Source organism: Vicia villosa, unplaced genomic scaffold (assembly GCF_029867415.1).
Source record: "Vicia villosa cultivar HV-30 ecotype Madison, WI unplaced genomic scaffold, Vvil1.0 ctg.003058F_1_1, whole genome shotgun sequence".
Lineage (NCBI taxonomy): Eukaryota > Viridiplantae > Streptophyta > Magnoliopsida > Fabales > Fabaceae > Vicia > Vicia villosa.
This window is the reverse complement of record NW_026706102.1, coordinates 11459-30496: the sequence shown is the minus strand read 5'-3', so window position 1 is coordinate 30496 and position 19038 is coordinate 11459. Positions and strand designations below refer to the sequence as shown.

General features: G+C 30.8%; 2 protein-coding genes across 2 annotated transcripts; one reads left to right on the top strand and one right to left on the bottom strand.

Annotated features, from left to right (window-relative positions):
- Window positions 1-3474: 3474 nt before the first annotated feature.
- On the bottom strand, window positions 3475-13176 carry LOC131640320 (GDSL esterase/lipase At1g28590-like). Its single transcript, XM_058910732.1, has 5 exons — window positions 12875-13176; window positions 12404-12634; window positions 4456-4604; window positions 4086-4359; window positions 3475-3884 (listed from the first exon to the last, which is right to left on the bottom strand). Exons 1-5 carry the CDS (start codon window positions 13131-13133, stop codon window positions 3673-3675), a joined length of 1125 nt encoding a protein of 374 aa, XP_058766715.1. The 5' UTR covers window positions 13134-13176; the 3' UTR covers window positions 3475-3672.
- A 4340-nt stretch (window positions 13177-17516) lies between these two features.
- Window positions 17517-18488, top strand: LOC131640321 (uncharacterized). The gene is made up of 3 exons (XM_058910733.1): window positions 17517-17551; window positions 17732-18059; window positions 18150-18488. The coding sequence occupies exons 1-3, from the start codon at window positions 17517-17519 to the stop codon at window positions 18486-18488; spliced, it is 702 nt and encodes a 233-aa protein (XP_058766716.1).
- Window positions 18489-19038: the final 550 nt, after the last annotated feature.

Genomic DNA, 19038 nt, shown 5'->3' with positions numbered 1-19038 from the left:
AAGGGTCTAGCGTGCCTTCCTCCCAAGTGAAACGGGGAGGTAAAAAAAACGACACCACACATTCCAATCTTCAATCTCTCCACTATTAGTAGATAACTGTCAAAAGTCCAAGGTCCTCCATGCACAGCAGCCTCCATGTCTAACACATGTGCAAACTGAAATAAAAATATTCCTTCCTTCGCCTCCTTAATAACCACTCCTTTCACTGGTCTCCATATATCCGCTATCCGTGTCCTCATAGATTTCACGTGAATGCAACGATCACAGAGGAATCTCCCCACAAGACACCATCTCAAATCTACCGTCTCATCCCCGTCCTCTGGTATGTCGAAACAGAAACCGTCTTCGTCGCGATCATTCCCTAGTGAGAGGCCTTCTATGTTAACTTCAGCCATGATGATGAGAAAACAGTAACACAGAACGTCAAGAACAATAAGATCCTAGGATAAAATACTATCACGTCGCCAAAAAAGAATCGGCAGCGTAGCAAGAAAGTCACGGCTTGAGAAAGGTGAGAACTTTGTTTCTTGGATCTGTGGCAGCCTAAGAAACCTAAAAGAAAACTTGAAGAAACCAGGAGACACGCTTCTCAGAAGAGAAGAAGAAACTATGCCCTAGCAGAGACTCTAGGGAAAATTCGTTACGAGTTAATTTTTTTAATAATGTGACTCTTAAACACATGCAGATCATAGACAAGTTTTATATTCTATATATTTGTGTGGATATAGGTATCAATCAAATCAAATACCAAATTTTCTGATATTGAAATTAATAAATTGTACAATGTGCAATGCTCCATCTTTGTGATGTGAACCAAAATAAATAATAAATAAACCAAATAAATTACAACCCGTAGAATAATTAACATTTAAAAAAATGTTAAAATTGTTACTATTATAAATATATAACAATCTCTTTTTTATTCCATAACCACCTACCAATTTTTTATTTTTTCAGTTTATTCCATCTCTTTAACTCCATTAAAGGTCTCATAAAAATATTATTTGTAACACAATACTTAATTTATGTTTATCATTTACTATTTTTTTAATTGATAGAATAATGAACTTTTAGAAATGATGTTAAAATTATCATAAAATATTATTTTTTTATTCTTACAAATCTTTATAACCACCCTTAACCCTTCGGTCATTATTTACTCAATGCCTTTGCTATCCATTTCACCTATACATTTCAGGGGTATTTAGGTCAAAAGTGATTCGATAGGGCAGTAATTTATCTAAAATATTTAGATAAAATTTCTTTGAATCTTAGGATTAGTGGTCAATTGTAAGTCACTTAACTTAAATACTTGGGACTTAAGAATAATACTCAAATTGTAAGTCACTTAACTTAAATACGATTTACTCGCATATGTACCATATCTGAAATAGATGCGGCATCAAATTTTGAATTATTTTATTGTTGTCATTTATTTTATCTTTTCTTTTATTGGTTAATTTAGTGGATTAGGTCTTGTCATCTCACTATTGTAATTCTCTTATCTTTTTTCCTGTTATTTTATACTGAATTTAAACTATACTAATTTAAAGGTTTTAATTCATATTTTAAGTCAATATTAATATTGAATAATTTTTTTTTATATTGGTCTGTTTTTTCAATATTATAGATTAAATGGATATTATGGGAGATTTAGAGGTCTTTCAAGCGAAAATAAATGATATAAGAATAAGAATAGTTTTTTTTAAAATGTCCAATATCACTTTTTAATAAATTCTCAATTTTGAATATGGTTATATTATATTATATTAAATATTTTTATTCACCTATTAATAAACCTAGCACAAAGACATTCAATCTTATCTCACACCCTAAATGATAAGGCGATAGTCTCCTTAAATAGAAATGCAATTCTGGGTTTTTTCTCCTTCTGATATTTGATTTGATTTCGTCCATAATTATAGCTGATACAGTTGAATTTAATTTGCTCCACAAAAGTCTCTAACAAAGAATATGATTTGTTTTTAACTCACATTCAAATTTAAATCTCCAATTAAATTAAGTTGTTCTTCAAATAGTTGTCAAAAAAATCACACAAACGTAATGCTAAATAATAGTAATAAATATGATATAATCTCAACTAGAATTCCGCTCCTAAAAATGCGACATTATTGGCCTACTGAACTAGGTCTAGATGTTATACACATGTTCGAAAATCGTGTCCCACATGTGTACCTTCTGTATCAGAACAACTTAAACACTCTATGTTGTTTTACATAATTGTAATTTTTTTTCAAACAAAAAAATGAAACATACATGCCTAACATCTTATGTTTAATGCATTTTCTTGTCTACAAAATTGGGGGATCAATCTAGATAACAATTCAGTGCTAATAGTAGATATTTTTATTGGAATTAAATATTGTTAGAAGGTTATTTATGATTGCTAGATGTAGGACATATTCTATTGCGACATATGTATTTTATATTCGATCAAATGTGTTTCGGTTGCAACTTTGCCTTAGACATGGGAGAATTATAATCAGACAAATTGGCTTACACAACGAGAAGAGATTAAATACATGTAAAAGGGAAAATTCTAAAGGAGGCTTAATCATTTCCCTTATCATAAGTTTTACCTTTAGTTTAGCTAGCAAATTTTACAGATATCCACACAACCAATTCAATTGTGCTACGCGGACCCCCTGTTTACATTATGTCATTTATGTTTCTAATAATAAATATAATTAATTCATTATTGTTGAGATAAAAACAACTTGTATGAAAAAGATATAAATTTACTCACCACTTGTGATTTTTATTTGCAAAAATTATCCTAGACTTCTATTTTTAGTCCAATAGAACTTACAATGACTTTGATTGGGCCATTGACTCATATGATATAAGGTCAACCTTTGTCTCTTGAATTAACTTTATTCCTAATCTTGTCTCTCAAAATTCATAGAAACATCATTTGGTAGCCAAATTAAGTGTAGAAGCAGCATATAGAGAACTTGCCCATACCACTTCTAAATTGCTTTGGTTGGAACCCTTATTAAATGAGTCATGCATTCTTTTTCTTACTCCTACATTGTTGTTTACAACTTATGTGTTTCTTATTACAACTTAACTATTTTCTTATTATCTCTTATTTACACGCTAGAACAAAACATTTTGAACTTAATATCCATTTTGTTATAAAAAGGATTGTGTCTAACAAGCTGCACATCAAGCATGTCTTAGCATCTGCACAAATTGCGGATACTTTAACCAAATATCTTTATACTCTACTATTAAAGATTAAGGAGCAAACTTACAGTTATTTAAAGATAGGCACCATAGTTTTATAGAGAAGTATTATCACATTAAATAAATTCTAATATCTATCACTTATTATTAAACAAGTTTAAAATTAATTAGTAATGATTGTTCTTGAATAACAAACTTTCTCTTTTGTACTTTATGATTAATGCTCTAATATAAAAGAAGAAGCATAGCTTGTAGTAAGCTGAGAATTTTTATTATAATATTCAATGAAATTATATTTTTGAATATTTTTATTAAAGGTGAACAACCTATAACCATGTAAGAGGTTGGGGAAAAAAAAGTAATGTGCCCTAATAAATAAAGGTTTTTTTTATGGTGGCATCATGGTAGAGTGACAAGTAAAACACTCTATTTATTTAAACATCCATAGCTAACATTCATGGATCACAAGTTACTAAATTCAGGGAGAGAATATGGTCCATTAATAATACCATTAGCAATCAATTTGTATGCCGCCTCAGTCAAATGAATACCATCCCACCCAATATACCGAGAAGGATCGTCACAAGAAATCACGCCTGGTTTTCCACAAGGTTCTGAAGCATTATAATTATATGAACCTCCCATCCCACAACATGTTTGGAGTCCTATAAAACCTGTATTGACATCGAGTTAAAAATCATAACACTAGTTATGAAAGAATATCTTAGACTAACTCATTTTATATAAACACTAAATCCTTAAAGAGTATACTAACCTCACTTTATTGTTTCTAAATATATATTTCTAAAATTTAAAGAAGCAAAAGATTAAAGACTTAGGAAGTAATTTACTTTAGAAGTTGAGTGTTGGTTTACCAAAATTTGATGGAAACTGGTATAATGGCAATGCAGCGTTGTAATAATCAGCATATATGATATTAGCATGAGGATGAATTTCACGAAGCCTATGTATCTCATATTGGAGCTTCTGGTTATAATATTTTGCAAATTTGTTTAACCACTTCAAACAACCGAATGAGTCATATTGGCTACCATCCTTGGTTTCATAAAGGGTTAAATATATTGCATTGCATCCTAGTGGCAAATTCCCAGGGACCAATAGTGTGCGTGCCCCTAGATCAATCAACTCCTATGAAAACATAAAATACAGATTATGCACGCTTAAAAAAATGAAATTCAAACAGAAATTTATTCATACGCTGTAATAGAGAGAAAAGAATCTTACATTGATTGATGAAGTTATTACTTTGATCACATCTGGCACGTATGTACTAACCTCTTCTATGCTCTTCCGTATAAAAAAGGGATAGTTGAAGTCATTTCCTCCAATCTCTCCCACAAGAAATAATGAGTTTTTAAGAATATCATGGCAGCCTACAAGATTGGACTTCAATTCATTAACTTAACTAAATTGACTTACATTATATTATTGATTCATTTTTAATCAATAATTGTTGTGTTGATTCTAAGCGTGTGAGCTATTTGTGCACAAGTGTGAGTTGGAAGTTCCAGATTAGTTAAAAAAATGGAGCTTGAACACTTTACAAGTGAAAGAATCTATACAACTATCACCTTAAGATTTTGGGTAAATATGTGGTTTCTCTCTCGCTTAATAATTGCTCTTGACCCGATGTGGATGCTCTGTTTTGACCCAATTGTGGTATTAGAACCGATAATTCAAAAGTAAAGGACCAACTCCTTATATTGAAAGTATTCCTTACATGGTGGTGGTTAGACGAAGTGTCTCGCTGAAGTGACTATGATGTGGTAAGAGCGTCAATAACAGTACAAGTATATATGGATGAATGAGCTCCCGCTTGAGGGACAGCAATACAAGTGTTTGTGGATGAAATAACTTCCGCTTGAGGAGAAACATAGTGGATGGACTCACACTTTTGAGGGGAGTATTTTTGCACAATCATCAACAACATTAGAAGAAATGATCCTTTTAGACCATTTTATGTCGTATGTGAAAACATCATGCAATATTTCTAATTTAATCTCAACTTGATGACAAAGTGTGAGCTTACATTAATTGAAATTGCTCAATTGGTATCTTCTTAATTTTAATGTTTTGTTAAAAAAATTATTTGAAATAAAATTTTGGTATTGTATTTTGTGTGTATTCATATAATCCGTTTATTTGATTAGAATTGTACCTTCAGTTACCCTCTCATTCAATAAATTTTATATGAACTCATGCCATTGTGTTTTGAATGAAAAGTTAGAAAACTTAAAATAAGCTGGTCAAAATCAACTTCTTGTGTGTGTCTTGAATGACAAAGTTAGAAAACTTAAAACAAGATTTTTTGAAGCTTGATTCAAACTAGACATCAATTTAAAATTTGGATTTTTCCACTCTCAAGTTTATTCGAATCAAGGATATGTGTGACTTGAATATCCATACTCCTTGAGTCGAATCACACCTCCTTTTGACTCAAATAATGACTACTCACTATTCTTTAAAAAATCATGATCTGAATCACTCTTTTTCCTGACTCGAATCATAAGTGCAAACCATGACTCAAATAAAAATGGAAAACTTTTCATTTTATTATCTTGATTCAAGTCATTCTTTTTGTTGAATCAAATCATAACCTCATGATTTGACTTAACTCATTAGTACTTTTTCTCACCTTTTTGTGCCAAACCTCTAGTACCTATATAAATAGTTTTTATCTTTTATTCCAAATAAAATAATTCACTTTGATGTGAGATCAAATCCTCATTTTCAAAAATGCTTTAGAAAAAACACAAGAGAGTTTTTTCTTTCACCAAAGCTCTTCCACCTTGTGAAAAAATTCTTAGAATGTTGATCTCTTGATATCTAACTTGTGTTGCGTGAGATTATATAGATAACCTTCATCATCTTCAACCATGAACAAAGAAACCATTTTTGTGGCGCTCAACTCTAAAAATTTAGTTTGAATGGTAGATCCAAGATACGTTAGGGAATCTAATGTTTTTTTGATAAAGTTTTGTTGTGTGTATAAAGAATCGTTGTGTATCTATGGTATATGGATATTGACATCCAACAAGGTAAGATTTTCTCTATACTCCATGGAAAACTTAGTAGAATCAATTAAATATTACTGCATAACAAAGATGGGAATCGGTATGGCTGAGTAAAGGTTACTGCAGAACGAAAAATTGAAGCAGGATTTTTGTGTCTTGCAAGATTTTTGTATCAAGATCAAGTGAAGATATTGAAATGATTTACAATTTCAGTGTTCTTCTATAATATAAGGGAGAATCAATTTAGACTTGTGTTGGCTAAAGCAATTAGCTTGTAGTATTCATTAGTGTACCAAAAATATTCTTGTATTAATTTTATAAAATAGTGAAAGACCCTACAAATCATCAATGGTGAAACCATTGAAGAGTAGACTAAGCTCTATCGAGGAAGAATGAGTTGAACCTCTATAAGTCTGGTGTACAGTTTTCTTCTCCTTAACTCTTTTACATTTTTGCATAGTATTGCATGTCTTAATATATTTTTGATTTTAGAATATCATGTCATTAGATTTTTACCTTACTTATAGTGATTTATTGTATAAGATTAGGTCTGTGATGGATCTAGTCCATTGATTATTCTATCTTTCTTTATATTTGTAAAGACTTTTAATTTTAGATTAAACAACCTGTGATCAAAATTCTATTTAAACCACGTGCAAAAATTGAATTATGAAATTGTTGTATTCTTGTCAAAGAAACTTCACTTACTTTGATTTTGTTTATTTTTTTACTATCTATTGTAATTGTGAAAATCATTGAAACAAATCATTTTCAATATATTTGCTATATTTTCCTTCCGCAATGTTATCTGCGCAACATCTCGTAAAATTCTAATTTGTTAAAATTAAACGATTTTGAAAATTGTTTTAGGGATCAATATAATAAATTCAATCCCCAGACCATCTTATTCTCATATTATCCACAAACAATTGGCCTAAGAATTGGTCTTTTATCATGTCCTACGACTTCAAAAATTGAGGATATGGTTAGAACGATCCAAATGAGGTGTTCAATAGAATTCTCGGTTTTTTAAGCGAAGTTGAAACATTTAGAAGTCGTCATGTTATTTGTTTGATGTCATTAATTAAATAACCTAGGATTGTGTGCCCCTTCAAGCTTTTGTCTTTCATGGATGCTTATTCAGGGTACATTTAGATACCAATGGAACCCAAGAATGCATGAGGACAACATTTACGACTGATTTTGTTACAAGGTAATGTCTTTCTTGCTAAAACATGAATGTGTAACATATTAGTGAATGATGAATAAAATCTTCAAAGGACACATGTATCAGAGGTGTACATAGACAACATATAGTGGATTCTAGTAAAAAAAGAAGCTCATTTTGCCCATTAGAAGGTCGTGTTTAGAAAAGTCTAAATACTAAGGCTTTGTTTGAAATGACAAATGAGCTTGTAGCTTATGAGCTCATATAAAAATAAAAGGCTTGTTTTATAACAATACGTTTATAACGAATTTATAGCTTATTTTTCAGACGCAAAGTTAATAATAATAAATTATTTTGTAAAAACAACATCAATGTTTTGAATTTCTCATTACTTTTTTATAATCGAACTAGATCTTAAATATGCATTTTGATAATATTTATTTATTATTTTGAGATATTATATTATTTTTTATTATTTAACATTAATAATCACTAGTTTAATATAATCTACATTTTTATTATTTTATATGTTTTAAACATAATTCTATCATTATTATTTTCAATATTAATTATTAGTATATCATATTATTTTTGTATTAAATTTAGCTTAGAATAGTATTAATAGAATTTTATCTTAATTACAGTTTTGATCCTCCTATTTCACCTAATTCATGAAATTAGTTCTAGTTATTATAAAATTAAACTATTTTCATCTTCCTCTCATACTTTTGTACTTAAAATTAACGATGTTTCTAATTTTTAATAGGAAATTTCTTGTGAAACATGACAAGTTATCGTATATAAACTTATTGTTAAACTTTATAGATAAAGATATAAGTTTAAAAAACGAACATCTCATCGATTTTCTATCTATAAAAATACGTGAGAGAGAGACCAAAACAGTTTGCATTTTAAATAGAGAGACTAATTTTGCAAGTTAGGTAAAATAGGAAGACTAAAACTAGAATTTAACCTAAATTTTTTATAATTAATTTACATCAATTGAAAATCATTTCGAACTAAATCAATTTAACTTAAAGGTATCAATATTTATTCAAGATTATCTAAATCGGATTAAAACACATGTGAATGTAATATTTAGATGAAATGAAATTTTTTTATAAAATAATTTCAAACCCCAACTCAAACACTCTTATTTAAGATAATTTATAAATGAAGTTCTATGCACGGTAAATGTAAAAAGTTATATACTATCAATTCATCACTATTAACTGTTTGTATTATTTTATAGATGGTTAAAATAAAAGTCAAATATCTCTTAATATCTAATCTATGATTAATTGATCGTGTAAAATTCTTTTACATTGGCAATGCATTTTAATTAATTTTTTTTATAAATATAAATTTATTTTATTTTGTTTTGAAACTTTAAAATATCGTCAAAATAAATTATGAAAGCATTTTGTAGATCATCAATCCAATCCAAGTAATCTAACCTAATATACACATTATAGTTATGAGAATAACTTTTATATTAGCATGGAGTATATGAACAACTTCTTTTAAATTAAACATTATAATTATGAAAATAACTTTTCTATTAGCATGGAGTATAAGAAAAATTTCTTTTAAATTAAAAATAGTTTATTTAACAGTACATTTGTTACATATTAAAATAAAAGTAATTTTTATATGACTAATTAGGACATTTCAGAGACTTTACAAAAATATAACTCGTTTAAAAATATTTTCCTTGAAAATTATGCTTGTTAAAATTATTTTTATAGAAGCTTTACTATGGAAAATAAATATATAATTTCAAGCTGATGATGTCTATGAAAATAATTAATATATGAAGAAAAATAAAAAACATTTTAAATAATAATTTTCTCTCTTCAATTAAAAATGTTTTTTTTTTCAAAAGTAAATTAAAATAGTTTTTTCATTTTTAATACATAAATCACTTTTTGAGAGAAAACCTTTAAATAATTAAAATATAGAAAACAATTTTTTCAGGTTTAAAAGAAAAATCGCAAATTTGTTAATTTCTGAAATTGAAGAATTTATAGATAAAAGATACATTGAAAAAAAAAATCTTATCAAAAAAATTTGTTAATTTCTGAGATTCGAAGAATTTATAGATAAGTCAAGTTTTTCCAAAGAAATCAAACTAGCAAAATACCCGTGCGTCCGCTCGGGTAAATTTATTTAATACGATATATATTTTATTTAGATATACATATAAATTTAAAATTAGTTATTTAGATTATAAAATAAATAATGATAATATAAATTCAATTGTATTAAATAATTATAAGAAAATAATGTCTTTAAATGGATAAAGGAAAAAATTTGATATTTGAAAATAACAGTTTTGTGTCTTAAATAAAGGCAACTGTTAATTAAAATATAATAAGTATTTTGTTGATAGTGGCCCGTAAAAAAAGATAAATTTTAATATTTTGAAAAATAAGAATTTTGGGTCTCAAATATAGACAATTGTTAATTAAAATCCTGTGAAGAAAAGAGAAAATTTGACATTTGAAAATAATAATTTTGTGTATCAAATAAATGCAATTTTAATCAAAATAAAATATGTATTTATTGATAGTGTCCCGTGGAAAAAAGAGAATTTTTTACATTTGCAAATAAATTTTTTGTGTCTCAAATAAAAATAATTGTTAATTAAAATAAAATAGGTATTTTGCTGATAGTGGCATGCGAGTTTTTTTTTTTTGACATTTGAAAATAAGTATTTTGAATCTTAAATAATGAAAATATTAATTAAAATAAAATATGTATTTTTATGATAATGACCAATTAGTTGAAAAGTTAGTTGAAAAGTTAGTTGTATGTATGACTATTTACTAAATGTTAATATTATATACATTTATACACCAATAAATAATTAGTATGATAATCATATACTATTATTATATATTATATTATTATATATTTTAATATATTAAAAGTAATTAGTAGAAAATAAAATAATTAGGAGAAAGAATAAAATGATGAAATGAAAAGAGAAAGAAATATGAAAGAAAAATTAATTTAATTTGAAAAAAGAATGAAATGGTGAGTTAATATAATTTAAAAATTGTGAAGTGTATGTATGAGGTGTTTAAAATAGAGTGAAAGATAGAAATCATTTAATTTGTAAAAGGAGGAAAAAGTGAGAGAAGAAGATGACATGTAGCGCTTGCTGGTTTGTTTTGAAGTTGTAAAAATATCTTGATTATGAAATGAGAAAGAAGCCATTTTCACTTTGTAATTTGAAGGAACAAAAAGGTTATTATGGGAAAAGTGGTGGCATTGTATTTTAATGGCTTGATAGTTGATCTGCAATGTCCCGCTGTTACTCGGTACAATAAATTAATAATATAAAAAATAGCAAAATAGCAAGTTCATAATCACACACTAGACTGGCAATTCGGGCTACCCGACCTGCTACAGGCCGACCCATGACGGACTCGAGTCTTTGGCGGGCCGGATTTAAAAGCTTGAAATTTAAAGGGGCTAAAATTAAGTTGTTCAAGCCCGGTCCTTTCACGGATTTTGGTTATTCGGGCATGGATTATATTTAATAATTATTTTTAAAATTAAAAAGCTGATATACCATATAATAAAAAGTAAAATATATATGAATATTGAGTATTAAAAATAATATATTTTAACTACATACATAATATCTAAAATAAACCATCATCACATAAGTATACAATTTCAATCAATCAAATAATTAAGATTCAAGTGTAAAGAACTACTCACCCTATTTAATTTATGAATTAAATTTAATAAATTTAATTTGAACATAATAATTTTTTTAATTATAAAATGTAGAAAAGAATTAACATTACATGTTAATATTTAAAGTTAATCAAACAGATATTGTATCTATCTAAATTAATTCTTTAAATGAGATTGGTGAGAGTGTATTTAAAAAAAAAAAAACGATATTAAGTATGTTAGAATTTATGTTTACAAAAATTGAATTAAATAAAGGGGCTACCTGCAATCCGGTCGGACTATCCCGTAACGGGCCGGACTTTTAACGGGTCGGGCTTAAAAGCTCAGATAATAAACGAGCTCAAATATTTGTGTTCAAGCTAGGAATTTTTTGCGCGCTTTCGAGTCGGCCCGTTTTGCCGGCTCTATCACACACCATCAAAACAGCTAGATAAATTAATAATAAAAATAAATTTTCAATTCAAAGTTTCACCCTTATAATTCTGTTAACCACTTCAATAGTTCTGCGTAGCAATATTTTAAAAATCAAAGTGGTCATTAAATCGATGAGAATAATGTGTCATTGGTTCAAATGCTAAATCATTGAATCATCAGTTAAATATTATGATTAAATCGAATAATTCAGTTGAATAAATAAATATTTATTAAAAATTATATAGTTATTAAACAGGTCGAATCAGTTGACTTGTTCTTTAAAAAATATTATCACATCTACAAAATTTTAAAATTTTAAAATATTCATAATTTCACAAGTTTATTCTTATAATATGGTAAATTTATTTAGACAATAATTTGTCTAATAAATTAATTTTAAAGAGAGAAAGTTGTTTCATTTTAATTTTTAATATGTCTATTTATATTTTGATTTTATTTTTTAAAAAATTATCAAAGAGGCGTCGCTTTTCTGTTGAAAAATAAAGCATTTAACTTGTTGGTTTTTCAAAAATGTCGATTCTTCAGTTTTTACTTATTGTAGGCGATTCTGGTTGTTTCATACAAGTTCAATAGCTTATGCGATTCAATAATCAGATCAATTTCAAGTTCGATTAGTCAATTCGATCTAATTTTTAAAACATTGGTGCAGAAAAATCAGATACAGAGTTACGGATTCGAACCTACTCCATTACCTGTTTACTTAAAAAAATGAATTATAGCTAGGCATGTGATAAAAAAAACATAGCTAAAAAAGTTTCACGCTTATATGTTAAAATCTGGTAAATTTTTTTAATGTTTTTTAAATAATTTATTATGAAATGATCAAAAACAAAGAAAAACTTACTTTTTGAAGAATTGCAAAGAGTAGGAAGAAGTTCCTTGAACCAATTCAACTGAGCCGTTAATGAATAATTGGTAGCAACGATATGGACATCCCTCTCTTCAAAATAACTAACGTTCAAAGCAGTTGCTCCAAAAACTGCAAAATTCGCACCTTCATTTGCACTACTATCTTCCAATACACCATTTTTAATTCCTAAATACGGTTTAACCATTGGAACTCCTAATAATTCAGCTGCAAAAATACCATTGAAATTAACAATTTATGAAACACGGACACCTCGATTTGACTCAGACACTGACATGATGATCTGATAATAATTTCAAAAATTAAATGTAATCACAAGTATGAGTTCAAGTATTCGATACCGACATGAACATAGACATTTTTTTCAGAGGTGTCGGTGTTACATAATTAACAAAAGTTATGGACCTAACAAAAAAGTATATGTATATAATAAACAAGCAAGCATACCTATGAAATCAATGATGAGCCGTCCATCAGAGCAACGACCAGATGGACGACGAAAGTAGGTTTCGCCGTAAGGAGGTAACGAACAAAGATTGGGAGAGATGAGTTGCTGGTTGCCGGTGTCGGCTAGGGAATCACCAAAGCTGAAGATGGAAGAGTAAGAGGGACATGCCGCGGTTAATAACTGCACAGAAGCAGCTATCATAAGAAATAGTAATTGTAATGTCACTATTCTCCATTTTTGTTTAGAAGTAGCTGCCATGAGAAATGTGAACAAATTGTATTGCACCAACCTTACCTCATATTTAATCTCTTCATTTATTTTATATTATAATGCAAAATTAGGTGTGTGATTGATTGCAAATAATGTCTTAAAGTCGGAATTGTCCCGACAAAATTGTTTAATATTTTTTTTAATTTAGACTAGGGGGCCATTTGCTTTTATTTTGGAGTGAAGATAAGGAGAAAAATACCCCATAATCTAATTTCTTGAATAGGGATGTGTTAAGTTCAAGATTAATATTGAGATAGATTGCTATGGACCAATGCTAAGCTATAGTATGTTAGGCTAGCATGCAATCAACTATTCTCTTAACCCTTAACTTGTAACAAAATATGTTGAACTTGAGATAAAAGTCTTTCTAAAAAAGTTTGGAAAGTCTTAATAATGTTGAGAATAATGCAAGTGTGAGTGTGGATAATAGTCTCATATTGGAAAAGTGTGTGGTGACTTGAGCATATATAAGTGGGAGAACCCACTCACCTATTACCTTAAGGTTTTAGGTGGAGAAGTGGTGTCTCTCCCACAAAGGTGTGTTGCTCGAAGGAATGTCCCGTGATTATCAATGCTCCCGAACTCGACTCCCCCGATGTTGCGCCAACAAATGGTATCATGAGCCTTTGGTTCGAGAAAGGGACCGGCTAAAACTTGTAGTTGAAAGTCAACGGATACAAGTGTATGTGGAAGTGGAGTTTCCACATGGAGGGGGAGCATTGTAGACTCACACTTGAGGGGGAGTGTTGAGAATAATGCAAGTGTGAGTGTGAATAATAGTCCCACATTGGAAAAGTGTGTGGTGACTTGAGCATATATAAGTGGGAGAACCCACTCACCTATTACCTTAAGGTTTTAGGTGGAGAAGTGGTGTCTCTCCCACAAAGGTGTGTTGCTCGAAAGAATGTCCCGTGATTATCAATGCTCCCGAACTCGACTCCCCCGATGTTGCGCCAACAAATAATATATTAAGCCGGAATCGTCCCCATAAAAATTGTTTAATATTTTTTTAAATTTAGACTAGGGGGCATTTCTTTTTATTTTAGCGTGAAGATAAGGAGAAACTAACCCCATAATCTAATTTTTTGAATAGGGATGTCTTAAGTTCAAGAGTATTATTGAGATAAATTGCTATGGACCAATACTAAGCTATAGTTTGTTAGGCTAGCATGCAATCAACTATACTCTTAACCCTTAACTTGTAAATGAATATTTTGAACTTGACATAAAGGGCTTTCTAAAAAAGTTTGGGAAGTCTAAATAATATATTAAGCCGGGATTGTCCCCACAAGAATTGTTTAATATTTTTTAAATTTAGACTAGGGGGCCATTTCCTTTTATTTTGAAGTGAAGATAAGGAGAAACATACCCCCATAATCTAGTTTTTTGTATAGGGATGTGTTAAGTTCAAAATTAATATTGAGATAAATTGCTATGGACCAATACTAAGCTATAGTATGTTAGGCTAGCAAGCAATCAACTATATTCTTAACCCTTAATTTGTAAATGAATATGTTTAACTTGACATAAAAGCCTTTTTTAAAAGAGTGTGGGAAGGTACTCATTGCACCTTTTTTCCAATTTCATAGATGTATCTTCGTACGCATCAAATCTCTATTTCAATCACAGGTTAATTTAGAGATGTATCTTCGAAGGGCTTTGTAGAGGGTGTGTTTAGAGATACAAATCTGAATAAAACTTTGTTTAAATTCAAAAAACTATTTCGGAGATGCATTTTCGAACTAGTGAGCATATTTAAAGCTTGCGCTAGAGTCTCCCTCTTCTCCTTCATTTTTCAGAAACTTAAAACTATCTCTTATCTCTATCTCACTATACCCATTTCCAGTTCTCACTCAAGATCAAGTTTTGAAGCAACATTTACTTGTATCTTGTCACTCCCAACTCAATCTAACTTCTGCATTCAACATCAAATCACTTTACACCCTCATCAACACATTTTTGAGTAAGTTTCTCATTTAACTTCTTTTGATTTTTAATTAATGTATTAGCTCAAATGGATTAGTTTTAATGCATTACATAGTATTAGAATTTGAAATAGATTATGTTTATACCCTGTTTATATGATTTGGATGAATTTAGATGATACTTGGATGGCTAGGCCAGTTGCAAAAAAAAAATTGCCATTGAAGTTGAACAAAGCTTTTGTTCGAGATGTATTCCCGAAGTGTTCGTTTTTAGGTTTTCGGAGATACATCTCCAAACTTTTTCCTTCCTCATATACTAATCTCGTTTGTAATTAATTTTTCCAGGGCTATTGCCGAAAACAACGAAAAGTTGAGACTCGGGCGACCCATCCTAACCGCTTCTGCTCGTCGCGAGAGGGCTCGTCACCATGAGCAGGCTAAAGCCTCCCCGGTCTTCTTCATGATAGGGAGATGTCAACCTATAAGAGTTGACTACCATAGGGGTCGGGATCCCAGAGTTGTGAGCACCATGATGAGGATGCCCGAGTTGCACCACAAGTCCCAATTGTTGAGGATGCCCCACTTCCATACCCTTTTCTAGGAGGGCCCACGGACACTTCTTTATTGATATACTTTGGAGAGCATATGGCTCCGCATGTCTAGGACGGAGAGGCATATTTTTAAACGGTTCTATTTTTTATTTTGTAATCAAATTCAACTTGACTGAGACTGTTATACTTTATTTTCAACATGAACGTGAATGTATGAAACCTGTGAACCATGCAAGAAAGATTCACAATCTTTATCAGCCTAAGGAAGAGTGGTTCCAAAAGCACTCCAGATCTCTAGGCATGCTGGTCTTTATGCTTTCGGGTACACCATATTCTGTCATAACATGCATGATGCATTTTCTCAGAGATGGCATAGCAAAACGTCATTTTTCCACCTCCTCATTGGTGAGCTGACTATTACATTAGATTATGTAGCTTGTCTCCTACACCTTCTTATTAGAGGAAGGTTGCTATTTCGTGTGTATATTGAATGGACTCAGCATGATGACGTCGTATGGATGCCATATAGTACTCACCGGGAAATAATTCCATTCAACCATATTTCTTTATACTTAGGATGGGTGGCATGTGAGACTAATATCATGTGCTAGTATTTGCCCGAGCGGTGCATGCGGAAGTTTGGGTACGTGCAGATCATTCTAAGGCCCCCCATCCATGATGCTCATATCAATATTGTCCGTAGAGAGCTGAATGTTATTCTTGAAAATTTTGAGAGTCGTCTGGTACCGGTGGAGTATCTGAGTCATGAAGCCACACCTTAGTGGAGTTATGTTGAGGGTTACATGACTTAGTTCTATAACGTGTCACACCATCACTTGACACAAGATGCTCGTAGACGTCCACCTAGGCCTGCTCATGAGGAGATCATGGAGAATGATTAGGCCAACGATGATCATGCCATTGATTTCTTGCCGATTTGTCAGAACATTACGCAGATAATAGGATAGGACATCGAGTCTATACTATTTGAGAGAGGTGGCGAGAGCGGTTGCATTAGCACGTTCCATTCTTACCGAGGCACCAAATGCCTTGGGTTACTGTAGGCAGACAAGGTGTCGGGGTGTTAGGATTATGCATACTTAGTAGACTATTCTTTTGATTGTATTTTGTTTATTTTTGATCGACTTGAAGAACAATTGTTGTACTATTATATTTGGTTTCTATAATATTTGGTTTTATTAACGCATTACTCAGTTCTATAATATTCGTTTTTATTAATCGTTGAAACAAATAATGGCAATAATTCGGTGATGCATCTCCGAATTAACTCCACACATAGTTCTGAGATATATCTGCGAATTTACCCTGGGGTGAATTCAGAGATTCATTTCTGAACTAAATTTAGGCAAAAAAATAGTATTTGGTGCGCTCAGAGATGTATCTCTGAATTCACCTAATTATTATGTTTGCCTTAAGGGATTGAGATGATAATCTAAGGTAAGGGAGGTAATCCTAATTATTATGTTTTACTTAAGGGATTGGGAATTCTTGTATGAAACTTAGGTAGGTTTAGAAGGCATTTTGTATGAAACTTGGTTTTGGGAATTTTTGTGTTTCGATACTTGACTTTGGTGAATGTTGTTGTGTAGATTGACAACATGATTAATTGATGTTTGTGATGTTGTATTCTTGAATGATGACATGACTTTAATGAATACATGAATGATAATGCTATTTTGACTAGCTGTGGTCATTGATTTTCGACGTTGATCACTATGCATTTATAGCATATTTGTAGGACGATAGTCCAATGATGTTGTAGGACCATTGGTCCAATGAAGGCCCTTAATCTAATGTGCGGATTGAGTGAAACTTGTTGAGGTGCTCCGGTTCCAAGCGAAAATCGATCCTATGGTGGGTATCTTTGGAGAACAATGACAGAGTCATCGGTGACGAATTGGTACCACATGTATGATTCTATTGTTGTTGCATTGCATTGTTGTGATGATGTATGATTTGATGATATTGATTATTTGTGATGTGGGATACCTAATTGATAATTGTGATTGACTCATAATGTGATGTTGTGAATAGGTGATGATGTGTAGGTGTGGGTAAGTATGTGTATATGATGGATACGTCATATCAGCACCCAGTGCCAGAAGCCAAAGAAGGATGCTAATGCTACCAAGACTAATGGTAGAGTGTTTGCTTTGAGTGGGATTGAAGATTCCAAGAAGGACAATTTAATTCGAGGTACTTGTTTTACTAACAATGTTAAATTGGTTGTTATTATTGATATTGGTGCTACTCATTCATTTATTTATCTTGATTGTGCTACTATGTTGGGATTGCAATTGTCTTCTATACATGGTAGTATGGTAATAGATACTCATGCTAGTAGTTTTGTTACTACTACTTTTGTTTGTAAAGGATGTCCTTTGACTATCTTTGATAAGAGTTTTGTGATGGATTTGGTTTATCTACCCTTACACCAAATCGATGTGATTCTTGGAATGAACTGGTTGGAGTTCAACTATGTTTATATTAATTGTTTTAATAAGAAGTTGAGGTTTCCCAAGTTTGGTGATGGCGGAAAACTGATGTTGTTGACTGCTAAGCAAGTGAATGAATGCCTTAGAGACGAGGCCGTGATGTTTGCAATGTTTGCCTTGTTCCAAAGTGACTGTGAAGCTGCAAGTGTTGATCTTTCAGTTGTTTGTGAATTTCCAGAGGTGTTTTCAAAAGATATAAGTGATTTGCCTCCAGAACATGAAGTAGAGTTTTCTATAGAATTGGTGTCAGGTACTAGTCCAGTGTTGATGGCTCCTTATAGAATCTCGACATCCGAGTTGAATGAATTGAAGAAGCAATTGGAAGAGATGCTCGAGAAGAAGTTTATTTGACCGAGTGTTTCTCTGTGGGGCGCACTTGTGTTGTTAGTTAAGAAGAAAGATGGAAGTATGAGGTATGTATTGATTACAGGTAGTTGAATAAAGTGACTATCAAGAATAAGTATCCACTTCCAAGGATCGATGATTTGACGGATCAGTTTGTGGGTGCTAATGTTTTGAGTAAGATTGATTTGAGGTCGGGTTATCATCAGATTCGTGTTAATCCAGATGATATTCTGAAGACGGTTTTCCGAACAAGGTATGGTCATTATGAATATTTTGTGATGCCATTTGGTGTGTCGAATGCTCCAAGTGTTTTTATGGAATATATGAATCGGAATTTCCATTCATATTTGGATAAGTTTGTGATGGTGTTCATCGATGATATTTTGATCTATTTCAAATCCGAAGAGGAACATACAAAACATTTGCGGTGGTGTTGCAAGTGTTAAAAGAGAATAAGTTTTATGCAAAGCTATCGAAGTGTGAATTTTGGTTGAATTAAGTGAGTTTTCTTGGCCACGTGATTTCTAGTGGAGGAATTACTGTGGATCATTCTAAA

Coding starts and splice junctions, on each gene's coding strand:
- LOC131640320 (XM_058910732.1), bottom strand. CDS start 13,133: ATGGCAGCTACTTCTAAACAAAAATGGAGAATAGTGACATTACAATTA. Junction 4,360..4,455: donor TAATAACTTCATCAATCAAT/GTAAGATTCTTT, acceptor ATGTTTTCATAG/GAGTTGATTGATCTAGGGGC. Junction 3,885..4,085: donor CCAGTTTCCATCAAATTTTG/GTAAACCAACAC, acceptor ATGTCAATACAG/GTTTTATAGGACTCCAAACA.
- LOC131640321 (XM_058910733.1), top strand. CDS start 17,517: ATGACAGAGTCATCGGTGACGAATTGGTACCACAT. Junction 17,552..17,731: donor GTGACGAATTGGTACCACAT/GTATGATTCTAT, acceptor ACGTCATATCAG/CACCCAGTGCCAGAAGCCAA. Junction 18,060..18,149: donor AGAGTTTTGTGATGGATTTG/GTTTATCTACCC, acceptor TTTAATAAGAAG/TTGAGGTTTCCCAAGTTTGG.